General features: G+C 39.7%; 1 protein-coding gene across 1 annotated transcript; it reads left to right on the forward strand.

The window, feature by feature from the left end:
• The first annotated feature begins 3932 nt into the window (after positions 1 to 3932).
• LOC114709761 (homeobox protein Rhox13-like) lies at positions 3933 to 8621 on the forward strand. Its single transcript, XM_028893722.2, has 3 exons — positions 3933 to 4674; positions 5354 to 5399; positions 8387 to 8621. The coding sequence occupies exons 1-3, from the start codon at positions 4379 to 4381 to the stop codon at positions 8504 to 8506; spliced, it is 462 nt and encodes a 153-aa protein (XP_028749555.2). The 5' UTR covers positions 3933 to 4378; the 3' UTR covers positions 8507 to 8621.
• Positions 8622 to 23149: the final 14528 nt, after the last annotated feature.

A 23149-nucleotide genomic window follows, 5' to 3' on the forward strand; every position in this document is an offset into this window, starting at 1 on the left:
TGACATAGGCTCTGGAAGCACTGTCCTAGTGCTGAGATTATGCTATTCAGGGAAAGTAAACTGTAGTTACCGGTACACTGGTTTGTGAAGTTGAAGGAAAAGGATGTCAAACTCTGCAAGTAACTCAATGAACCCTGATGGTATCCCTGTCCTGTGCCATTGGTATTATCCCCATTTCATGATTAAGGAAGCTGTGAACAAGGCATTTCATTCAGGGTCCCAAGATATATGGAGCTCAGGCTTTGGGATTTAGCTAAATAGAGCTGACACTGTCCATCCCATTTTCTTTTTTCTTAGCTGCTTCTTTCTTTGCCTTCTGTTCTCTTCCTCCTCTGAAGTCAAAATGCAGAGATCTCCTACAAATTGTGTGGCAGTCAGCGAGAGGAAAAACTGTCCTCTGAGGCCCAAGTACAAATGTCAACTGCCAGGCGGGGTGGTGGTGGTGCACACCTTTAATCCCAGCACTCGGGAGACAGTGTCAGGTGGGTCTCTGTGAGTTTGAGGCCAGCCTGGACTACATAGGGAGTTCCAGGAAAGGCGCAAAGCTATACAGAGAAACCCTGTATTGAAAAACCTAAAAAGAAAAAACAAACAAACAAACAAAAAACAAATGTCAAGTGTCTTCCATGGCTCTGCATCCACCATAAAGACTCCAGCTTCCTGCATTGGCGTGCTGTAGACTTGGGGTTTCTGTCTCTGTATCTATACTGACAAACCCTTAGACAGCCAAGTAGTTTTCTTTTAGAAACACACAAAATACATTGTAAGGCATATGGGAATCTGTCAGGAAGAGAGTTATTGAGCCTTCCCCACTTTCGACGGTGGTTAACTCCGGCACCTATTATTTTTTCTGAAAAGGTGACATATGCCTTATTATGTTTCTACACCCACACACATGTACAAATACAAACAAGTGAACAATACATACACATAAAGAAAAAGAAAAATGAACCTTAAAAAATTTGAAATGAATTTTTAATCCTGACCCTCCCCAAACTTCCAAGAGCAGGGAAAACCCTAGGGTTGTGTTAAGTGTCTGGAGAGAAGAGTAGAAACAAATATTGAGGAAGACTTATGAAATTTTATATGTGATAAAACAATAGGACAATTTAGTCTTTTTCTTGAGACATTTTTTTTTTTCTGGTTGATTTGTCCCTTTTCTTGAGATGTCTCATTTGTCCAGTATTCTTTAGATTCCTTAGCTGTCCTTCTCTTGAAAGACAAAAACAAAATCCCTCCTCCAAGCCTAACTTTGGGGAGGTCCCCTTTTGGCAAGTTACATCTGATTAAATGAAAAGCATTTGTTAGTGATATAAGTTAATTTTAATTGGATGATCATGCTGGTTGATGAACTATCACCTCTTCTAATTAAGAGGTCTCTCTTGTTTAAATCAAACCTTTATTAATTTTGATGGTATCCACAGCTTATCTTCTCCTGTAGAAACAAAAGCAAAACCTCATCCCCAATGTAACACATATCCTGGTTCCCATTCTGAGGTCAGCACATCTTTAAAGTATATAGGCTGATTTAACTCAGTAGTTTTTTCTATTATCCAATGTCACTCCACAGCTATTGCTCTATTCTCATTAGCACTAATAAAATTCAAAGTTAATAGAGCATTATGCAGTCTATTTCTGGGTTTTTTGTTACCCCTTTCTGTTTATTTAGCATATCCTTTAGAGTTCTGTTTGATCTTTCTATGACTGCTTGGCCTGTAGGATTATGTGGTTTACCTGTAATATGCTTTATATTGTAATAAGCAAAAATCTATTTCATTGTACCAAAGACAGATTCTGGAGCATTGTTAATTTTAATTTGTGCAGGTATACCCATGATGACCATAACTTCCAACAAATGCATGATTACAGATTCAGCTTTTTCAGAACTCATAGCAGTTGCCCATTGAAATCCTGAATAAGTGTCAATAGTGTGGTGTACATATTTCAATTTTCCAAAATCTACAAAGGGAAACACATCCATCTGCCAGATTTCATTCCTCTGAGTACTCTCTGAGTTACATCCTGCTGGTAGTGAAGTCTGATTTTAAAAAGAATAAGTAGGACATTTCCTTATAATTTCCTTGGCTTGTTGCCCGGTTATGGAAAAATCCTTTTTTAAAGCTTTACTATTAACATGATTTTTTTTATGAAATTCTGAGACCTTGAGCACATTTCCTATCAATAGGTTATCAAGCTCATCTTTATATTTTGCTAGAGGGCCTGGCAGACCCATATGGGATCAGATGTGAGTTATATATAAAGGATGATTCCTTTTCCTGATTGTATCTTGTAATTGAATAAATAGTGAAGTTAATTCTGAAGCATCAGGGATAAATTCTGTAGTCTCAATATGTAATACCACCCTTTCAGCATACTGAGAGTCAGTAACTATGTTGAGAGGTTCAGAAAAATCCATTAATACCATCAGAATACCATACAATTCTGATTTTTGAACCGAATTATAAGGACTTTGAACCACTTTACTTAAATTTTCTGAATTGTGACCTGCCTTTCCTTGTTTGTTTGCATCTGTATAAAATGTACAGGCTCCAGATATGGGTATTTCCCATACAATGTGATGCAGAATCCAATCAGTTCTCTTTATAAGTTGAATTCTATCAATTTTGGGATATTTGATGTTAATATCTCCCCAAAAATTACTGCAAGCTTTTTGCCAAGGTTCACTTTCTACCCATAATTTTTCAATGTCATTCTTAGTTAAAGGTACCATACTTTCTGCTTGGTCTATTTCTGCTAATTGACAAAGTCTCAATTTTCCTTTTAAAATCAAGTCAGATCTTTTCCACATAAGTTTTTAATTTTTTACTCTGTTTATTTGGTAGAAATATCTATTCCAATATAATAGCTTCCCTCTGCATTAAAATTCCTGTAGGAGAATGCTTAGAGGGTAAAATAACCAAAATGCAATCAAGCTTTGGATCCACATGATCCACATGTCCTTCCTGTACTTTCTTTTCCACCAAGGCCAATTCTCTCTCAGCTTCAGCAGATAATTCTTTTGGACTATTTAAGTCTTTGTCACCTTCTAAGGTTTTGAAAAAAACACTCAATTCATCATTTTTTTACCCCAGCAACAATTCGTAGTTGGGAAATGTCCCAAATAATCTTTTAAAGTCATTAAGAGTCCATAATTAATCTTTCTTAATTTGTACCTTTTGGGGTCTAATTTTTTGTAGACCTATTTTATATCCTAATATAAATGAATAGTATCTCCTCTTTGTATCTTTTCAGGAGCAATTTGTAATCCTGAACAAGGCAAAATTTTCTTTACTTCTGGGAATCTGTCAGGAAGGGTGGTACTGACCCTCCCCACTTCCAACAGTGTCTAGCTCAGGCACCTATTATTTTTATTAACGGTGTCATATGCCATATGTCACATGCCAAATATTGTTTTTAACACTGCCTGAATATTTATGTATTTACCTTCAATCCAACAGAAAGGACCGCATCAACATCCTCAGTGATAAGAACTTAGGCAAATATTACATGTACAATTTAACAGAGATTATAAAATTATTAAAATTTGAGGTAATTATTTCTCAAGCAGATCATTTGTCTTTTGAGAGGAGGGGGTGTCTTTTGTTTGGTTTTCAACAGTGTCATTAACTAGAATTATATTCAAACCCAGTCCCAAGATGTTAATGTTGAACTCGAAGAACAATGGTTAGCCAGCCTTCAATATACTACCAGGGACTCCTGTACTAGCAGCCACTAAGCTGATCATGTCCACTTAGTTCTAAGCCCATTCTCTCAGCAGCAGTAGTAGGTGGAGGGTGAGGTCCACAGAAATTTTCTACATGTTCACGCAAGGGTCCTGTGATTTTTGTGTGTTTCCCATACTTTCTCCCATACTCTATTCCCTAATTATTTTGCAGTGCTACACAATTCACTTTCATTGTCATCTCTACAACCTAGGAGGAACAGGCAGCATGCACATGCATGCAGATGCAGGCTAAAACTCATTCTACATGTATGCCCTGGAAGCCAGTTTTAACTTCACATGACCTTTCACAAGTCTGTTCACAGTGGCTCCCTCAGTTCCCCATCTTTTGGGCCAAATCCACCATTTGTGCACCAAAGTAAATACCACCTACCTCAGCAAGAGGTCAAAAAGCTCAGAGCAGTCAGTAAGGGAGGGAAAAGCCTGTAGCTCCCATCTGGAGAGGAGCATGTGGACGTCAAACTTGAGAAACATGGAGAAGTGTGGAGCATGCGCAGTAGTACATGTTGACGTCACCCATTCCTCAGGCCCTCTCTTGACGCCTCGTCAGTGGTAGAGACTGACCGAACAATAGGCCTCGAGGGAGGTCATTCCTGGGGCCCCACTTCTCTCTGTGGCTTCGGCCCACTACTAGTCATGGCCAGCAAGAATGAGAATAGCGAGGAAATAGCTGAGGTCCCTACCTCAGATGGTGCCTTGGCGATGGTGGGTGGCAACCCTAGTGGAGGGGATGCCTGCTGCGTAACGGCACCAAATAACGGGGGCCACCAGGTCCGTGAGGGCCAGAACGACTCAGCTGAGACTGTGATTAGGATTCCGAGGCGCCGTTCATCACGAAGGCAGCGGCGAACTACTTTCCAGTTCACACTGGGGCAGGTCGAGGAAATGGAAAAAATGTTCAAAGAAACCCAGTACCCAGATGCGCTTGCCAGGTATGTGTCTGGAACCAGGAGCTATCCCTAACCTCCCTGTTGTCTCAGGTTGAGATGTCCTTTTGTTCTTCCAGGCCCTGGTTTCCTATCATCCCACCCAAAGCCACTCCTGTCTTCTCCCTCAGTGGTGGGTACAGGAGGGTGCCTTGTGTAGGGGTCAAGATCAGTATTAGCGTGTAGTGTTGACCGGAAACAAGTGTACATAGTCAACACCACTCGTTTCATATCATATTTTAATTTCTGTAAAATATAGAGACATGATTATAGTATGCCAAAATACTACTGTAAAGTTCACCAGTGTTAAGGATTTACACTTTGTTGGGTGACCTCCTCACCAGTAGCCTCGTCATCTTTTCAGGGACTGTGTCCCTATCCATCAACTCCTTTCGGTTTCCTTTTCCCTTCCCCTGGTGCTGTTTTTAATTTAGTACAATTTGCTCAGCATACACTTTGGCATTTAATTTTAATTTTTAATAGTGTGTTAAAATTATTCATCTCTATTGTTTAGAAACTTTTGTAAGAGGTGAAACCATTTCAAAAGCAAGACTAGTTCTGAGAATGAAAGTTAAATGGGGGTCTGAGGGAGCACAGCAATATTAAAAAAGCATAGAAATCATTTATGACTTTGCAGTTCATGTAAAACACTGCCTGATAAACATTTGTGGTTTTCTTTCCACAGAAAAGAACTTGCACAAGCTTTGAATGTTACTGAAGTCAAAGTGAAGGTCAGTAAATCCAAGCAAAGACATTGAACAGTCAATCTACAGCATTCTCAGGTCTTGGGAAGCCTTGTCCTAGGCACTTTTTTTTATTCAAGATTTTTTTCATTTTACATACCAACCACAGTTCCCCCTCCCTCCCCATCTCCAGCTCTCATCCCTACCCTACCCCACTCCCACATCTACTCTTCATAGATGGTAAGGCCTCCATTGTGAGTCAACAAAGCCTGGTTCATTCAGTTGGGGCAGGACCAAGCCCCTCCCCACTGCATCAAGGCTGACCAAGGCATCCCACCATAGGGAATCGGCTCTAAAAAGCCAGTTCATATAACCAGGATTAGTCCTGGTCCCACTGTCAGGGACCCCACAAACAGATCAAGCCACACAGCTGTCACCCACATTCAGAGGGCCTAGTTTCTTCCCATGCAAGCTCCCCAGCTGTCAGTCAAGAGTCTGTGAGCTCCCACTAACTCGGATCAGCTGTCTCTGTGTTTTTTTTCCATCATGGTCTTGATGCCCCTGGCTCATATAATCCCTCCTTCCTCTCTTCAACTGAACTCCAGGAGCTCGGCCAAGTACTTGGCTGTAGATCTCTGCATCTGCTTCCATCAGTCACTGGAAGTAGGTTCTATGTTAATTAAGGTAGACCCCATCTGACTACAGCAGAAGACCAATTAAGGCACTCTCTCCACCATTGCTAGGAGTCTTAGCTGGGGTCATCTTTGTGGGTTCTTGGGGATTTCCCTAGCACCAGCTTTCTCCCTAACCCCATAATGGCTCTCTCTGTCAAGATATCTCTTTCATTGCTCTCCCTTTCCATCCCTCCTCCAACCTCACCATCCAGATCCCTCATGCTCCCATCCCCCATCCTCAACCTTCTACCCCCTTCCCAGTTTACCCAGGAGCTCTTAACCATTTTCTCTTCCTGGGGTGATTCATGCATGTTTGCCTTAGATTCCTGCTCTTTACCTAACTTCTCTTGAGTTGTGGATTGTAGCCTGGTTATCCTTTGCTAGAGAGACTGATGCACTGCAGCTGTAGAGAGGTTGATTCATTGCAGCTCTAGAGAGGCTAGTGCACTGTAGCTCTAGAGAGGCTGGTGTACTGCAGCTCTACAGGTTGGTACACTGCAGCTCTAGAGGTTGATACACTGCAGCTGTAGAGACACCGATACACTGCAGCTCTAGAGGCTGATACAATGTAGCTGTAGAGAGACTGATGCACTGCAGCTCTTGAAATGCTGATGAACTGCAGGTCTAGAGAGGTTGATGCACTGCAGCTCTAGAGGCTGATGCACTATAGCTCTAGAGAGGCTGATGGACTGCAGTTCTAGAGAGGCTAATGCACTGCAGCTCTAGAGAGGCTGATGGACTGCAGTTCTAGAGAGGCTAATGCACTGCAGCTCTAGAGGCTGATGCACTATAGCTCTAGAGAGGCTGATGGACTGCAGTTCTAGAGACTGATGCACTGCAGCTCTAGAGAGGCTGATGCACTGTAGCTCTAGAGTGACTGGTGCACTGCAAGACTAGAGGTTGATGCACTGCAGCTCTAGAGAGCAAGATGTGGTGCAGCTCTAGAGAGGATGATGCACTGCAGCTCTAGAGACTGTTGCACTGCAGCTACAGAGAGAAGGTGGACACAAGAGAAAACACCCATGGTCTTCTGTTTGCACACTCTTGAGTGTGACTTTCCAAAAGCCTCACTTCTGATTTCCCCTTTCCTCTTACAGACGTAATAGATAGGCTTTAGGAATCAAACAGGGGGAACTCTGACTTAATGTGAGCCTCATGAGTCAGCCACTGGGGCTTTATTTGAATTCATGGAGGCATCAGGATGGTAGTAGGGCTTCTGGTCCTTTGGCTGGTCTTCTTTAGATTATAAATCCATGTAATAGACAGGGAGAGTAAGTACATGGAGTCACAAATGTGCAGTTTGAGAACTTCCCAATAAAATAGACCCTTATTCACTAGGAGCCTGCCAGGATGGTGACATCTAACAGTTAACTGTGACTGTATTTCCATAGCTAGACCATATCTAGGAAGAACTGATTTATGACTAGTTTCCCCTCACTGTTGTGGACCATCTTACTCCTTGCCTTTTGAAGAATGATGGGCTTTAGATGTCCTGGTGATGCAGCAGGGCCTAGTATGCCCTCTGTGCTGGACAGGATTCTAGAAATATAGCTGAATCAGAAATATTATTCTTCGTCCTCATCATGGAGAACTTTGTATAACATGAAAGAATATACTGTTCAGATTTACTATGAACATATACTGTTCATGAAAGAACATATTCTGTTCAGATTAACCATGGGTGGAAGTTAACCTTTCAGCTGAACCCCTGGAGATGGCAAAGGTTTCAGTGTCCCGTATGTCATTTAGGTTAAACTTGTCAACTTTCTCAAACACTGAAGACTGTGATGTCAAACCATTGTCCATGACATCTCTGCCTACCACCTGTTCGCTCTCCTGAAATTTCAAGTACCAACAATCCCATTGGCACTCTTGAAGGCTATTTTTTTTCTAAAATTTTCCCACTCTTGTTTCTGTTGATTACTTCATACTGAAGATTGCTTTTACAAACAGAAAACTGTTCCCCTCCATAGGCCTTTAAAATGGGCTAACATTTATGATCTACAACCTCTGCCCAAACAAGAGGAACATATCACTAGTGAGGAGGGTATTCTACAGCTGATGGTCAAATATCAGAATGAAGACTCTCCTTTATCCAGTTACCATATATTGAATTAACATCAAGGACCTGGAACAAGTTGTAATCTAAGCTTTCCATACAATAAAAAATAAACCACTGAAGTGTCTATACTGCTGGAAAAAGACAAAATCATGGCCTATCACAGAAGTTGACACACAGCTGGTATTTGCTTTTGTGAGCTGAATAGAAAGTCAGTGTTATGTGGCTTAAAGAGGTTTTTATCTCTTGGCTCTGGGATGGAAGCCAATGCTAAATCCAATCCTCTTCTCCTCTGATTTTAGACATGGTTCGTCCATCGGAGAGCAGAAGAGAGGAAGAATGAGAGGTCTGTCGTATTACAGAGCATACCTCCTCGTATTGAAAAGGTCCTTCTCCTTAGGGAAAGGGAAGACAATCCCTAGAGTGCAATCTTTGTTCCGGAGCTAGAGGGAAATCTGCTGACACATGTACTCAATGTACAGCTTCACTAAAATTCAGCACTCATGTTAACAATAAAAACATGAATTTCCAAGTTAATTTCATATGCTTTCTGGGGTTTTGTAGTATATAGATGTATACTCTTCAGGAAATGCCATTTAAACAAAATGACAACTTCTGTTTTTTGGGGGTGACATTTCTAAGTCATGAGTATTGCTTGCATAGATGACTATTCCCTACACATGTTAGTTGTGAAACAGTGGATCACTTAAGCCTTCTTGATTCAGGCTCATTTGATCCTTTGAACAAGGGATTCAGTAGTAACCCTGCAAATGGAGAATCTAAGGAGAAGGTGGGCACAGAAAGTATTGATGGTGATTACTTTTTATTTGAGGAGGGGTCATACCAATTCTTTCTTTTTTCTTTTAATGAAAATAGATTTTTCTGTCACATAATATATCCTGATTACGGTTTCCCTTCCCCCTACTCCTCCCAGTTCCTCCCCACTTACCCTCCCATCTGAATATATCCCCTTTTCTGTCTCTCACTAGAAAACAGCTCAGGTGGGTGGAAGCCATCCACAGGCCAGCCTGGGTCCTCAAGGCCTGGGCTGACTAAAGACATTGACAGGGGGAGGGTGACATTATGATGAGCAAATGTGTGGTGGAGAAATGGGAGAAAATGAGAGGCAGAATGGTTCATGTGCTGTGGAAAGAGGTGGAACAGAAGAATCGAAGGTGGTGAGGAGCTGGCTGAGGTAGGTGGCTTGCTTGTTACCCAGGGAAGTGATGACACCCGGGCCTGGACTGCTGCAAAGGGCCATGTTTAGGTCCATGGTCCTACTGTAGCCAGGGTCTGAGTTGATGTCCATGGCATCTGTTGCCACTAAGGGCCATGAAGATGCCCAGGGTCTGGTTAGTCAATTCAGACAATTTTGTTGTCTGAGAGCCTTGCTGCTGCTGGTGCCAAACTGATCTCAGTGACCTGAGCTGCCACAGGGGACATGTTAACATCTGGGCCCGAGATGCTCTGGAGGGCCACCTCTGGATCTGTGGTCCTGATGTAACTGGAGTCTGTGTTGACATCTGTGGCCCATGCTACCATAGGGAGCCATGCGTGATGAAATCCAAGGGCAGTGCTGAGCCAGCCCTGCCCTGGGTTGGCACTAGGAATGCTGGCCCTGCCCCTCACAGGAGAGCTGGCCCCAATGACTCGGGCATGGAGAGCTGGTCCCCTTGTACTCAGGAGAGATGGCCCCACCTCTCAACACAGGCATAAGAGAGCTGGCCTCGATGCCATGGGCATAGGAGAGCTGGTTCCACCCCTCACCTGAGTATCAGCTCAAGTATCCAGGACTGACCAGCTCACCTACCACTCAGGCTCATATCCAGGTTCTTGGATTGGCCCACCCTAACATCTACCCCATCTAGGTTCCTGCTGGAGCATGTGAAGGGACTGGTTCTGCAGACCTCCATGACTAGGGGCAGCCGTGGGGTATCAGAGAGGAGTTTCAGTGAGGGTCCAGTGATGATGGTGTACCAGAAACCAGAGGCCTTGAACCAGACCAATGACTCATTGCAATTTTCATTTTCGGGTGGGGCTGATTGAACAAAAGGGTATACTGCAGGACACACCAAGGATCCCAGTGCCACTCAAATGAATGAAGAGATGTTGAGAGACAGAGGAGTGAAGTGGGCTTTTTTATTTGTTTGTTTGTTTGGTTGTTTAGTTTGGTTTTTTGTTTAATTTTCTTTAGGGGGAGGGACTCTGCAAGGTTGAAGGGAGGATATGGAGGGACTGGGAAATGAGCAGAATTAGGGTGCATGATGTGAAATTCCCAAAGAATCAATAAAAAAATTGTGTGTGTGTGTGTGTGTGTGTGTGTGTGTGTGTGTGTGTGTGTTTGTGTATGAAAACATACAGGCTTCTAAGGGGTAATAATAAAATAAACTACAGCCTATCTGTTGTGGCATACACCTTTAATCCCAGCACTCTGGAGGCAGAGGCAGGCAGATCTTTGTGAGTTCAAGGCTAGCCTGGTCTACAGAGTGAGTTCCAGGACAGGCTCCAAAGCTACAAAAAGAAACTCTGTCTTGAAACAAACAAACAAACAAACAAAAGAGTGAAATGACTCCTTTGTATGGAAACATCTCTCATTTCTTCTGATTCACAATTCAGATAGTGGATCTCTTGTCTTTTGAGGTCGCATTGCTTCGTATTGGGACAGAATACCAAAGGAAGCCCACATCCTCTCTTTGGTAAGTTGAATAATGATCTAGTAAAATGTTGATGTTCACATCTAGAATCTGTGAATATGTTACTATATATGATAAATGAGAATTTGCTGGTGTGATGGAGGATTTGAAAATGACGGTAGTATCTTAGATTATGTGTGAATGGTTGATATAGTAACAGAGGCCAAGTTGGGTGGTAATGGCACATGCCTTCAATCCCAGCACTTGGGAGGTAGGGGCAGATGGATCTCTGTGAGTTCAAGTCCAGCCTGGTCTACAGAGTGAGTTCCAGGACAGCCTGAACTATACAGAGAAAATCTTTTTCAAAAAACCAAAACCATCTGACCAAGCAACCAACCACACACCCACCCACCCACCCACCCACCTACCCACCCATCTACCCACCCACCCACCCAACCAAACAACCAAGCAAACAACCAACCAACCAAACAAACAAACAAAAAGCCAGGGCCCTTTTCAAGTAGACGCAGAATGGCAGGCTATGATATGTACTCTAGCACTTCAGATATGGGGGCCAGGAGATCTGGAGTTGAGCGGCAAACTCTCCACACTACATATTAAATTTGTGGACAGACTAGCTGTATGAGACCCAATTTACAAAACCAAAACTAGATGTGGAGAGCATTCCCGCTGGGTTATACCTGGCCTGGCTCTAGAAAGTTAGTACTTAGCCCTAACCTATCTTTTGTTTAGCAGACAACCTTTGTTTCTCTTGTTGTCCTATGTGAATCCTGTCTGAGAGTTTCCCAAGGATACAAAGACTATACAAATCTTGGTTTGGGAAACCCGGAAAACTGTGGTACCTGATAAATCAATAAATTTGTACTTGACATTGTATTTTTGGAAGCTTCTTTCAGGTTGTTTTGAGCATATGGAAATCAACTGTCTAAAGTATAAATGTGGAGAAAAATAAAAATGCCCTGGGTGAAGGCAAAGAACTTCAGTTCTTAGACACTAGATCCCCTGCAGCCACGAAAGGCTAGATTCATTCTTAAGGTGCCTCTGAGTCTTCATTCAAGGGACCCACGTGAACCCACACACCCACTCTGTGTGGCCACTAGGGTCCAAGATCACTGATAAAAGAAGGTAGTATAGATGGATGGTGGTGGCGCACGCCTTTAATCCCAATACTCAGGAGACAGAGGCAGGCAGATCTCTGTGATTTCAAGGCTAGCATGGTCTACAAAATGAGTTCCAGGAGAGCTATGACTGTTACACAGAGAAATCCTGTCTCAAAAAAATTTTAAAAAGACGGTAGTGTGAGAATGCAAGTATGGGAGTTATCTGGTGAGAAGACAATGGATTCTATCACTCTCTAGAAGTAAGACCATGTGAAGAACATAACACCTCATGGAATTCTCATGAGGAAGCTTTCCTAACAAACCTTGACTGATACTCACACAATGAATTTCATTTTGTACTTCAAACTCCCAGAAATATAGGTAATATACTAGTGTTTGTGGCAACTAGTTATGGGACCCTAGATGCAACTAATACATGTTCCAAAGGGGATAGTAATGCCCCCAAATTTGTCTACATCAGTACACTATCTTCATTATCAGAACAGCTGGCCACTCCCAACTCTTGCTCTATTGAATTCCAAGTTAGACACTAGTTTTATGTGACTTCCAAATAGTAGTAGACAAATAAATAAGCTCCATGTTCTCATCTTGAGGTGTCTTCCACATAGTTTAGGTTAGGGAGAAATGTTCATTCCCTTCTTCTGTGGAGATAAGGAAGGGTAGTATTTCTGAAAGAGATTTTTTTCCAATTTCTAACTCCTTTTCAAACTCAATTCATGTATGCCAGAGGTGAATATTATAGTAGAATTGCAAAATAGGCTTAAACCTTCTTTTAAAATTCTTGCATGGGTGGTTCCAGAGATTCATTTTAGAATTTAGGCATTCTGGACAACTTAAAAAAATCTTATTATTTCCTTCTATCTGATTAAGCAGATTGAAAGAACCATAACTTAATATTTTCTTACAGTCATGAAAATCTTTTTTAAAAGCCCAAGCGCTATATTGGGTATGAGCAGGGGAATGAAGAGACCATTGTAAAGACTGTAAATTTATCTAAAGAGACAGAGTTACTTAAATAGTTTAAATTATTGGGTTGAGCAAAAAATGAATAATTTTAACCTGATAAAACTTCCCCCTTTCCTAGATAGGTGAAGGTATATGAGGAATATTGGATTTGTAATAGAATAAATGAATAAGCTACATATTTCATCATATTTCTGAGTACAGTGTGAAGTTTTTTTTCTATTTTGCTCATAACTATCTTTGGGTGATCATTGGCAACATTTCCTGTACTTCTTCCATGTAAACTACTTCAATGGTGCTGCAAAATCTGGTTATATATATTTATTTAAGGATTCACTGAGTCCGAAAACTAGAAAACGTGTGCTTACGTTTGTACCTGATTCTTGCTTGGGGAAAGAAAACCTATTCACATTCCTCTTGTAATCCTAATGTATACATGTCAGGTGTGGGGTGGGGGACCTCCACCAAATCGATGTATAATGTAGTACAAAGAAGCTGATGCTGAGAGCCTCCACTGTAGACCCCTAGGTTCTAATCCATTAGAATCTTCAATAAAGAGAGCAGTCCATGAAAGAGTACATTGCCTGTTTTCTTCATGTAATTTCTCAGATGAGAAACATATAAAAATAAACATCCAGAAACATCTGTTGGGTCTGAAAAAGCACAGTACTAATTTGCATCTAGAGCCATCAGCAGCTGAGAAATGATTTAACTAGATGATATGTTTAATGCATCTTATACTGCATCTTCTCTTCACACAAAATAGAAACATTATTAGTGCACCCATTGTTTGAGTGGTAGTTATGCAAGTAAAGCTTAGATCACAAAGGATGACTTTAGTCCTGGAAAAAAATGGTTTATATAAAGTAAGTGACAGAATAGATTTTATTAGGAACACATAGGATCCAAACAGCATGGATACAAAGGAAAAGGAGACATATTACAACTTTACATTTGTTATGTGTTAGCTATGTCAGCCTTAGATAATCACAGCCGAATTACTCATTTTTCCCCATCAGTTAGCTGTAGATAGTATTCCTTGTCTTATGTGAACTGTAGAGCTCAAAAGAGAACATACATATAGAAGGTCATGTAATATAAAGTGCTATACAGGGAAGGATTAATGTGTTAACATTAGAATGACTCAGGAACGTGTCTTTATTGGATTCCCCTCTTCTCACACTTTCTCTCCAAGGAATTCCTATCACTATCCCAAGGATAGTCTATTTTCAGTAGACCATCTTGAGTGTGGTCTGCTATCTTAGTTTCTCAAGACATTTCTCTTTGCAGTTAATGGATTTCCATCACAGGGAAAAATAGTGAGAGTCTGTTCTTGCTGTGTAAAATTGTTTCAAAAATTGTCTCTGCTTTGCATGTTAGGACTACCATTTTAGCCAGTATAATGGTTTTTTTTTAACCTGAGTTTTCTCTATTGATAACTTCCATTGCTAGTTTCTCTACTCTGTTTTTGCTAGTAGCAATTAGATCCCACCATTTAAACACTATATTATAGCACTGGAAAAGCCCTAAACTACCTTGACTACAGTATTAGTTAGTAGATTTGGATTATGCTCAAGGAATAGGAATGCTGAAATCTCAGTGATTAACAACAGAAGGTTGATTTATTTTCTGTCTGCTCAATACATTCTTTTGTTACCAGTCTTCTGGGAGTTCAGTTCTGCATTGTCATCGCCCTCAATCCGTGACTCATCTGTGTAGAAAAGCACTGTTAGGAACATTGCCAGACTCTGTAACAGAGGGGAAAGCAAGCTATGAAGGTCATCTCAATGACAATTTCACTGTCAAACTCAGCATAGAAAATTTCCAGTTTTAACTCATTGGCCATAATTGGTTATATAGAACCATATAGGTGCAAGAAAACAATTCTAGTAAGTGCTAGAAAAAATCTAAACATTTTGACAGTATCAGTGAATGAAATAAGTTTAAATAAATTGATCATATTGTGAGGCTTCTGATCTAGAAAGATGTTACAATCATTTCTCAGTTTTGCTGTAGTTACTCTTTCTTTGTGTATAGGCCATTATTGTATGTGCCTCTGAGACCTGGCTTGTCAAGTCAAATTTCCTGATGTATACAGGAGAAATATTCTCACTGAACTCCTTTGGTTTCAGGTATGTCAGTTTTGAGTCCCAAAATAGGATCTGATAATTCCCAGTCTTCTGTATGTATTCTAAATTTTCAGTGAAAAAAATGATGTGTTTTTTCCTAACAAAAACAATAGAATTCAGGTTTTTTTTCATATGAACTCTCTTGTTGATGCTTCAGCTTTCCTATATTCACTCATTCATATCTATTCATCCAACTCAAGACGTTTACTAACCACAGCCTTATATACCAGGCTCATTACTAGGTGCTGAGAATGAAATACTGAGTTAAATATGCTCTATTTTCCCAAGGAAATCCAAGTATTTATTATCTAACCCATGTCCTTCATTTATAATTATGAAAATGTCATGTCTTTAATATTATTTTAAATTCTAAAATTATTTTGTGTGACTGAAAATGGTTCAAAATACTTTGGAGTTTCTTTTTATGAACTATGTATAGTCTGCTTTCTTTGGATAACTTGATGCTCCCAACTGTCTTTCTTGATCCTTATATGTATAGCCTTCATTTACTAACCAGGTAGATAATCACCAATATAATTATACCATTTGTATTTGTATTTACTATGGAGATTGGGGAGTAGGGAGCTTTTTAGGCAGTGTTTATGAGCCTACAGTGGCCCAACCATAGTCCAGAAGAACTACAAAGGCAAATGTAATGCTTTGTTTTATCTAACTAATTGGGTCTCATCCTTTCATATTCCTAAGGAAGTAAGTGTTAAGAGTGCCCGTTCTTGTTAGGCACTGTGTTAAGTTCTGCATAGGATTTCATAGGAACAGAAAGTATCTCTTGATTCTAAGTAGTACTGGTATATAGAGAGCAATCAATGTAAGATGAAGTCATGAAAGGAAAATACCAGGAGGCATGTAAAAATTTAGTTACACCTTGATGGTTAAGAAGGCTTTGAGTGGTTTGGGTGCAGATAGGAAGATATGTTTTTTTATGTGTTGTTGGAGATAGAATCATTCATGCTAGACAAGTACTCTTCCAAGAATTACACTACTAGCCTCTGGGAAGAGGATATTATTAACTGAATTATAATACATTGCATTATGACTCTTATTCTCATTCCACCTCTGGTTTTAGCCTCCTGTGCATTTTTTTTCAGAGTACAGTGAGCTAGTGGATGCCTTAAAAGCTGCTACTTGGTTGAGTAAATAATTTGGACTGCCCTGAAACTCCTGTTTGGAAGCCCAGACATTAAAAAGCATGCAGGTATAACATGAACTAACTGTAATAAAACAAACTCTTAAATGTCAGAACATTTTATAATATTTCACCAGGGGTACTAAAATATTGTACTGTCTTGATAAGGATAGAGGTGTTAGATGATATGAAGCTCAATTCATTAGATGACAGAAGTCAAGGTATATAATGTATGATTTGCAGAACCACAAACTTATCTGCACAATCAAAAAGTCTTTGGCCATGATATTCTCACTTAAGTTCAGTTTTCTGGGCCCTTATTAATTTGTTAGACACCTCAAGCACTCATCACGGTCAGAAAATAAAGGTTGACATGTTCTCTACCATTCCCATTTTAAAAGTCAGAGATATGTTTTAGATACAATTACTTATTAAATTATCTTATGTGTCTTTATGGATATCAAAAATACCACCTCATAAACTCTAAAGGAAAGGAAGATTTGATGGGAATGAGGCTTCATGACAATATAGGAAACTCCATTTACCGTGTTAACTCTGCTGATGCTCTTTGTCAATTTGACCTTGGACCACATGACCCCATTTTCTCCTCACTGTGTCTCTGCCATGACATTTTCTTGCTCCCAGTGAACTTGAATTTGCTGCTACTTGGGATTCCTTCCAAAATATACAGTGCCACTGGTTTTAGTGATGATTGGTCTTCCTCACTAAACTTGCAATTTCTTGTTTTTATTTATACTAAAAAAAAAACAAAAACCATAAAACTTGTAACTAATACTTTTGTGTTCATCTCTAGATTTTACTGTGCTGTAATTGCTTTGGGTGATTTCGGGGGAGGGTGTTGTTTTGAAGGAAATAATAATAAAATATAGTCATCGTTTCCAGTGAAGAATGACATGCAAATCTGATAATTACCTCAGATGATCTCTTACATAAAGAAAAATCACACATTAGATTTCCTTAAAGCAAATTCTTCCTGTCAGCACAGACTTCCCTGCTGTTCCTCCTGTTATTGCTGTGGGAAATTTCAGCGGGTTGTCTTTGGGAAATTCAAAAGAGCAGCAACCTAATATTCTCCTTAAAGGGTAATGCTTTCTTGGGGTTATGGCCACCTTTCTACTCTAGACACAGCAGCCCTGTGCTCTATAGAATGAGACATGTGCATAATTTAAAAACCATTTCTTGCATCTTAATATCAACCTTTACTTGAAAAGCAAAGTCCCATTTCTCAATTTTTCCTCACCCCTTTGCCTTTCAAAGCCAATATTCCTACAGGCCAAACTCACTCAGACCTTTTCATTTTGCCTCTTCTTTCCTCTCTCCCAGTTCTCCTAGAGGATCAAGATTAAACAAATTTTATTACTGTTTAATTTTCAGCAATTTCCTGTCCCCAAATGCAAGGCTCTTTATACAGATTAGGTCATTACTTGATTTTATTTCCCTGGTCATTTTTGGGGCATTTAGTGATTCCTAGTTTTGCCTCGTATATAAAAATATAAAACTTGAAAAATTTGTGGATCAAAACTACAACTTTCTATTGTTTATGAGATTTTTTTTTTCTTCTGAGCATATTTTCAAGGTTTGGGAAATATGCAGCCATACAACTTGTAACATTTTGGAGTTACTAAGTTACTAAGAAAGAGAGCCCTATTAGATGGAGTTTGGGAGAGGGGATTAGCCATGCTCAGAAAGAGTTGAACACCAGTTTGAATATACCTATGATTTCTTAGGCTCTCTGGTACTTAAAATTCAGTGTGAACTCCTTTATATTTGCTTTATGGTCAAGATTAATTGTTTAATGTATCAGAATTTTGTCCTAATTACATTTTTACTAAGCCATGGTTTAAAAAAAATCCCAGTTGTGTTTCATATCCTCTAGACTCTAGACAAATAAATTTTACTCTTTTCTGAACTCTTAGCAATTCTTTTGCACTGAGTTACATATTACCCTTGATAAATATTGCCTTGATTTTCTAATTTACTGAGGTACTGTGATTTAAATGTTTCTATGTGCATGTATCATGGTGTCTTACCACCTTATTTAGGACATAGTTTGCAAACCTTATTATTATCTCTACAGCACTTGGCACCCTCCTTTGCAGAGCCCAGTAGATGTTTTTGAATGTATTAAATGATAATTCCCTTTTAAATTATCAGTGAATCCTAAATTATTTCAGGTACATTAGCAAACCTTTTAAAGATCATTCCAAATTTAGGTTTGGAAGTCTCTTGTGATTAATTTGAATCCTTTATGATGTACACTAATAACATTGATGTAGCAGGAATCTTAAAAGTTCTTATTAATAAAATCAAACCCAGGGCCAGTTATTGGGGTGAATACAGGAAGAACAGAGAGACAGAATGAGCCACAGCTAACCTCACCTGGCCAACTTCTCAGCTGGTCCTATTTTCTCAGACTGGAAGCTTCTGTGTCCTCATCCCAATGGCTCTCAGCTGAACTGCTGCTCGAAAGCCTGAAGCTTAACCAGCTAAAAGCTTAACCAGCCAAATGCTTCTAGTTTCTGGTCCTCACGCCTTATATATCTTTTTGCTTTCTATCACCACTCCCTGGGATAAAAGGCTTGCTTTCTGGGATTAAAGGTGTGATGAGTCACCATGCCTGTCTGTGTCCTTGAACTCATGGATTTCTGCCTCCGGAATACTAGGATTAAAGGTGTGTGCTACCACTGCCTATCCTTTATGTTTAATATTGTGGCTCCTCTGTCTCTGGCCCCAGATAAGTTTATTAGCATGCACCATATTTGGGGGAATACAATACCACATTTCCTCTCTTTTTGTCTAAAATTTAAAAAAAGCTTATAACTAATACAAGAAAAATTATATCCAGTAAGTATATACAATATACACAGTCAAGATTACCTTAATGATGTCTAGTCCATTAACATTTGACAGATTCAGATAAAAACTTCATTATATATATATTAACAATGTCCAGTCCAGTAACATCTGATAAACTCAGACCAAAAAAGTTTCATTACTTATCTTATTTAAAACAAGTAGTTCCTTTTTAAAAGTAGATTCCATAATCTCCCTTTTTATCTTATATCCATATTCTCTTTTTTTCTTTTCATAATACATTCAGTAGACTACCTTTTGTCATTTATATATCTTCCCCTTTGTCTTAAGTGTAGATTCAGTGATCTACCTATTTATCCTATTATTTCTTTATCTTTTTTCTCAGAGTAGATTCAATGATCTATCTCATATCTTATTCTCTTTTTCTTTTTGCTTTCTAGGGGTGAAGATATATTTAGGGAATCTTGAAAAGAAAATTTTTAGGTTAATCGTCAAGTCCTGTATCATTTGTCCAGTCTCTGCATAAAAGGAAAGTTCAGGGCTTGTTTTAAGTCCTTGTTCGAGTAGTCTGTCAGGCTGGATCATCTGAGCTAGTCATCTCGAAATTGTCCTGACCAGTTTGTAGTCCAAAGTCAATTTTTCCATGGTGTTAATTGGCATAATGGCTTTTTCATAGTCCATGTGGAATCATCTTTGTGGGGTCCCGTCACCCTTTTGAAGATTTCAAAGTTGTTGTTAGGTGTGGTCATGGTTCCCTGCAGACATTTTTTTTGTGCCTCCTCTGTGGTTTGGAGCAATCATGGTCTGATAAATGTCTGTCTCTTGGAACCATGAACATTCTTCCCTAGAACAGAAAATCTTCACAGCAATTTCTCCCCACCATTTTTCTTGCCAAACTTTTCCAAACTGACCTTTGCTGATGCTTTCTTGTAACACGATGGTCCTGGCAATTCTTCTCTTAACCAGCAGCAGTAAACCCTTTGTCCCAGGTAGCAGCATCACCGCAGTCATCAACACGATGAGAAAGAGCTGGCAACATGGAGCAGTAGCCACTGCTTCCATGGTCCCACCACTGTTGGTAGCTCAGTCCCGGGCTAGGCTTCTCCCAAGCCTCCTAGGCCGGCCTCAAACTTGGGATCCTCCTACCGGCTGTTGGGCACCAGATATAAATATTCTCTGTTTTTGTGACAGTTTCTCTGTGTGGCTCTAGATGTACTGAAACTTGCTTTGTAGACCAGGCTGGCCTCAATCTCAAAGATGTGCCTGCCTCTTCCTTAAAGCTGGGATTAATTGTGTGTGCCACCACACCTAATGAACATAAATAGTTATAAAATGAAGTAATGCTTATTTTTCTCTCCATTTCTCAAACATTTTCTAACCCTCCTTGTCTTATTCCCTAATTGTGGCTATTCCTTCAGGCTCTGTTATTTGCCCTTTGCTTTCATTATATGTTGAAATGGCAAGTTTACATACCATTGGGCTTCAAACACGATCTCTTTAACTTACTCCATAAGCAAATATTTTCATCTCTACCTCAAGGGCCTTATGATATTGTTAAATGATAAAAGTACAATCACTTGGGAATATTATAAATACCCAATATAAATGTTGTACACAAGAAATTAATCATTTGTTTTGCCACCCAAACCATCTGCTCTTTCAAGTTTCTTGTTTGGTTATACTTCTATCATCTAAAATCTCTATGCCTTGGAATGGTCTTTCTCACTCTTCTGTATCTTTAGTGTTTAGGTTATTCACAAATCTACTTGACTTTCTCTGTAATATCTTTAGGAGCCACTCACTCTTTTATGTGACCTTAGCATATAACTTAATGTAGGACCCTCTTTGTCTAAGTATTCGGTTACTAATATAACCTAAATATTAGGCTGTACCTCATAATTACTCCCTCTGGTATTCTGGTATTGCTGTTTGTGATAGTAATGATAATGATGGTACAGCTAAGAAGTTGCAATTAAAGAACTATTGTATGCTAGGCATTGTGCCAATGGACTTGATGGAGAATATCTTATTTAATTCTTACAACAGTCTAATGCGGTCATGCTGCTATCTCCATTTCAGATGTTAAAAACCCATGTCTCAAAATGATAAATAATCCAAACCTATGGTTTGGAGTATTTACACAATATCTCCATGGCCTCATTACCAACTTCCTGAGTTATTTTTTTCACTGTTGTGAAAATTGCTCACAGAAGTAACTTAAGGAAGGAAAGGTTTACTTTGGAAAACTACTCCATGGCATGGAAGGTATGGTGTTAGAAGCAAGAGGGAGCTGGCTGCATTGTATCTACAGCCAGAAAGCAGAGAGTGATGAGTATTTGTGCTCAGCTCATTTTTCCTTTTTTTAATGCAGTCTACCCAGCGTACCATATATATTTAAGACAGTTCTTCCCACCTCAGTTAACCAAACATAGATAATCCCTCATACATAAGCGCAGAGGTTTATTTCTATGGTGATTCAGAATCCCACTAGCTTCACAATCAAGATTAACCATTATAATTCAACACTTTCTCAGCTTGACACACAAACATATTACCTTAGACTACAACCTTCCACCCCTTGTCCCCATAGGTTCATGGCCGTCTCACTATGCAAGAGGCTTTCAGTCTAACTTGAAAATTCCCCATAGCCTTTTGCAGTTACAACACTGTTTAAAAGTCTAAAGTCCAAGTCTGCTTTGAAACTCAAAGCAACATCTTAACTGTGAATTCCTATAAAAAAAATCAAAGCCAAGTAAAATTCTTTCAATACACAGTGTACAGAATGAATATCCCCATTCAGAAAGGGATTAATAGTATATTGAAAGCAATCATTGACTAAAACAAATCCAAAACATAGTAGGCAAACACCAAATTCTGCAGGTTGATGTACATGGCCTAGGGATCATGATGGAGTCTTCTGGTTCCAAAGAACTTGAGTATCTGACTCTTCCAGATCAGCTGCCTGTATCATATATAGCCTTGATCTTAGACAGACTCCGCTCAGGCCTTCAGCTTTCCTCAGTGGCTCTCCCATGGTACTGGCATTGCCAGTATCCTGAGGTTTCTATTTCCCTTTAGGCTGTGACTAAAAAGCCGTATTCAGTAGTTTTTCTGGGCTGCTTTGCAGGGACTCTGACTCTCTGTAGATCAGTGTAAGACTACCTGATTAAAATTCTACATCTTCCATCCCTGTAAAACCAGTTCCTTATGAGTGATGTCATCAAATTCTGCTGTCATATAAGGATGTAGTATGCCCCTTTCACCCCAATTGTCTGCTGACCCTAGGGAAACTACTGAGGGGCTTTTAAAAACTCTTCTCTCATATTTTACATCCCAACTACATTTTCCCCTCCCTCCACTTACCCCAGTCTCCCTTCCACCACTCCTCACCCCAAGATCCACTATTGCTCCATTTCCCTTCAGAAAAGAGCAGATCTCCCAGGGATATCAACTAAACATGAAATAGCAAATTACAATAAGACTAGGCACAAACCTTCCTAGTAAAGCTCAATGAGGCAACTCAATGGGTGGAAAAGGGTCCCAAGAGCAGGCAAAAGAATCAGAAACAACCCCCCCCCCCCGCTCCCAATGTTAGTAGTCCCACAGGAACACTAAGCTACAAAACTGTCAGATATATGTAAATAGCCTAGGTCAGTCCAATTCAGGATCCCTGATGAGTGGCTTTTGAAGAATAGGGAACATTCCCCGCCCCCGCCACCAGCAGTAGCATTCTCCTTTCAAGTTAGTTTTTATTTTCCTAAGATGGAGATTTTTTAAGCAGGATGGGTGGGTTTTACCCTTGGGATACCCTTCCTGTTGTCTCTCTGAAAAGTACCAGATGTGTATTTAATGATGCTAATTTGTTTAAGAGTTATTGTTGCTTTCAAATCTACCTTGTTTGTAAGATTAAACTTTTTTAAACAATATTTTCATCAATAGATCATCTTTTAAATATCTTTCTGCTTCTATTTTCTTTCTCTCTGTCACTGGAAAAATGTACACAGCTGATATACTACCTTGTCTTAAAATTATATCCACAAAGCAAATTAGTCTACTATTCCTCTATTTGATTTTCTTAAGTTCTCAGGACATGGGTAGAATGCAGCCAGATTCCTTGCCGGAATGTCATATAAATGACCTCCAGTCCAGTTCCTGTAGAGTTCTTATTCCCCTCTGAAACCTCTTAATCTGAGACTCCATTGTCCAAATTTCTCTTAGT

Source organism: Peromyscus leucopus, chromosome X, assembly GCF_004664715.2.
Source record: "Peromyscus leucopus breed LL Stock chromosome X, UCI_PerLeu_2.1, whole genome shotgun sequence".
NCBI classification, from domain to species: Eukaryota; Metazoa; Chordata; class Mammalia; order Rodentia; family Cricetidae; genus Peromyscus; species Peromyscus leucopus.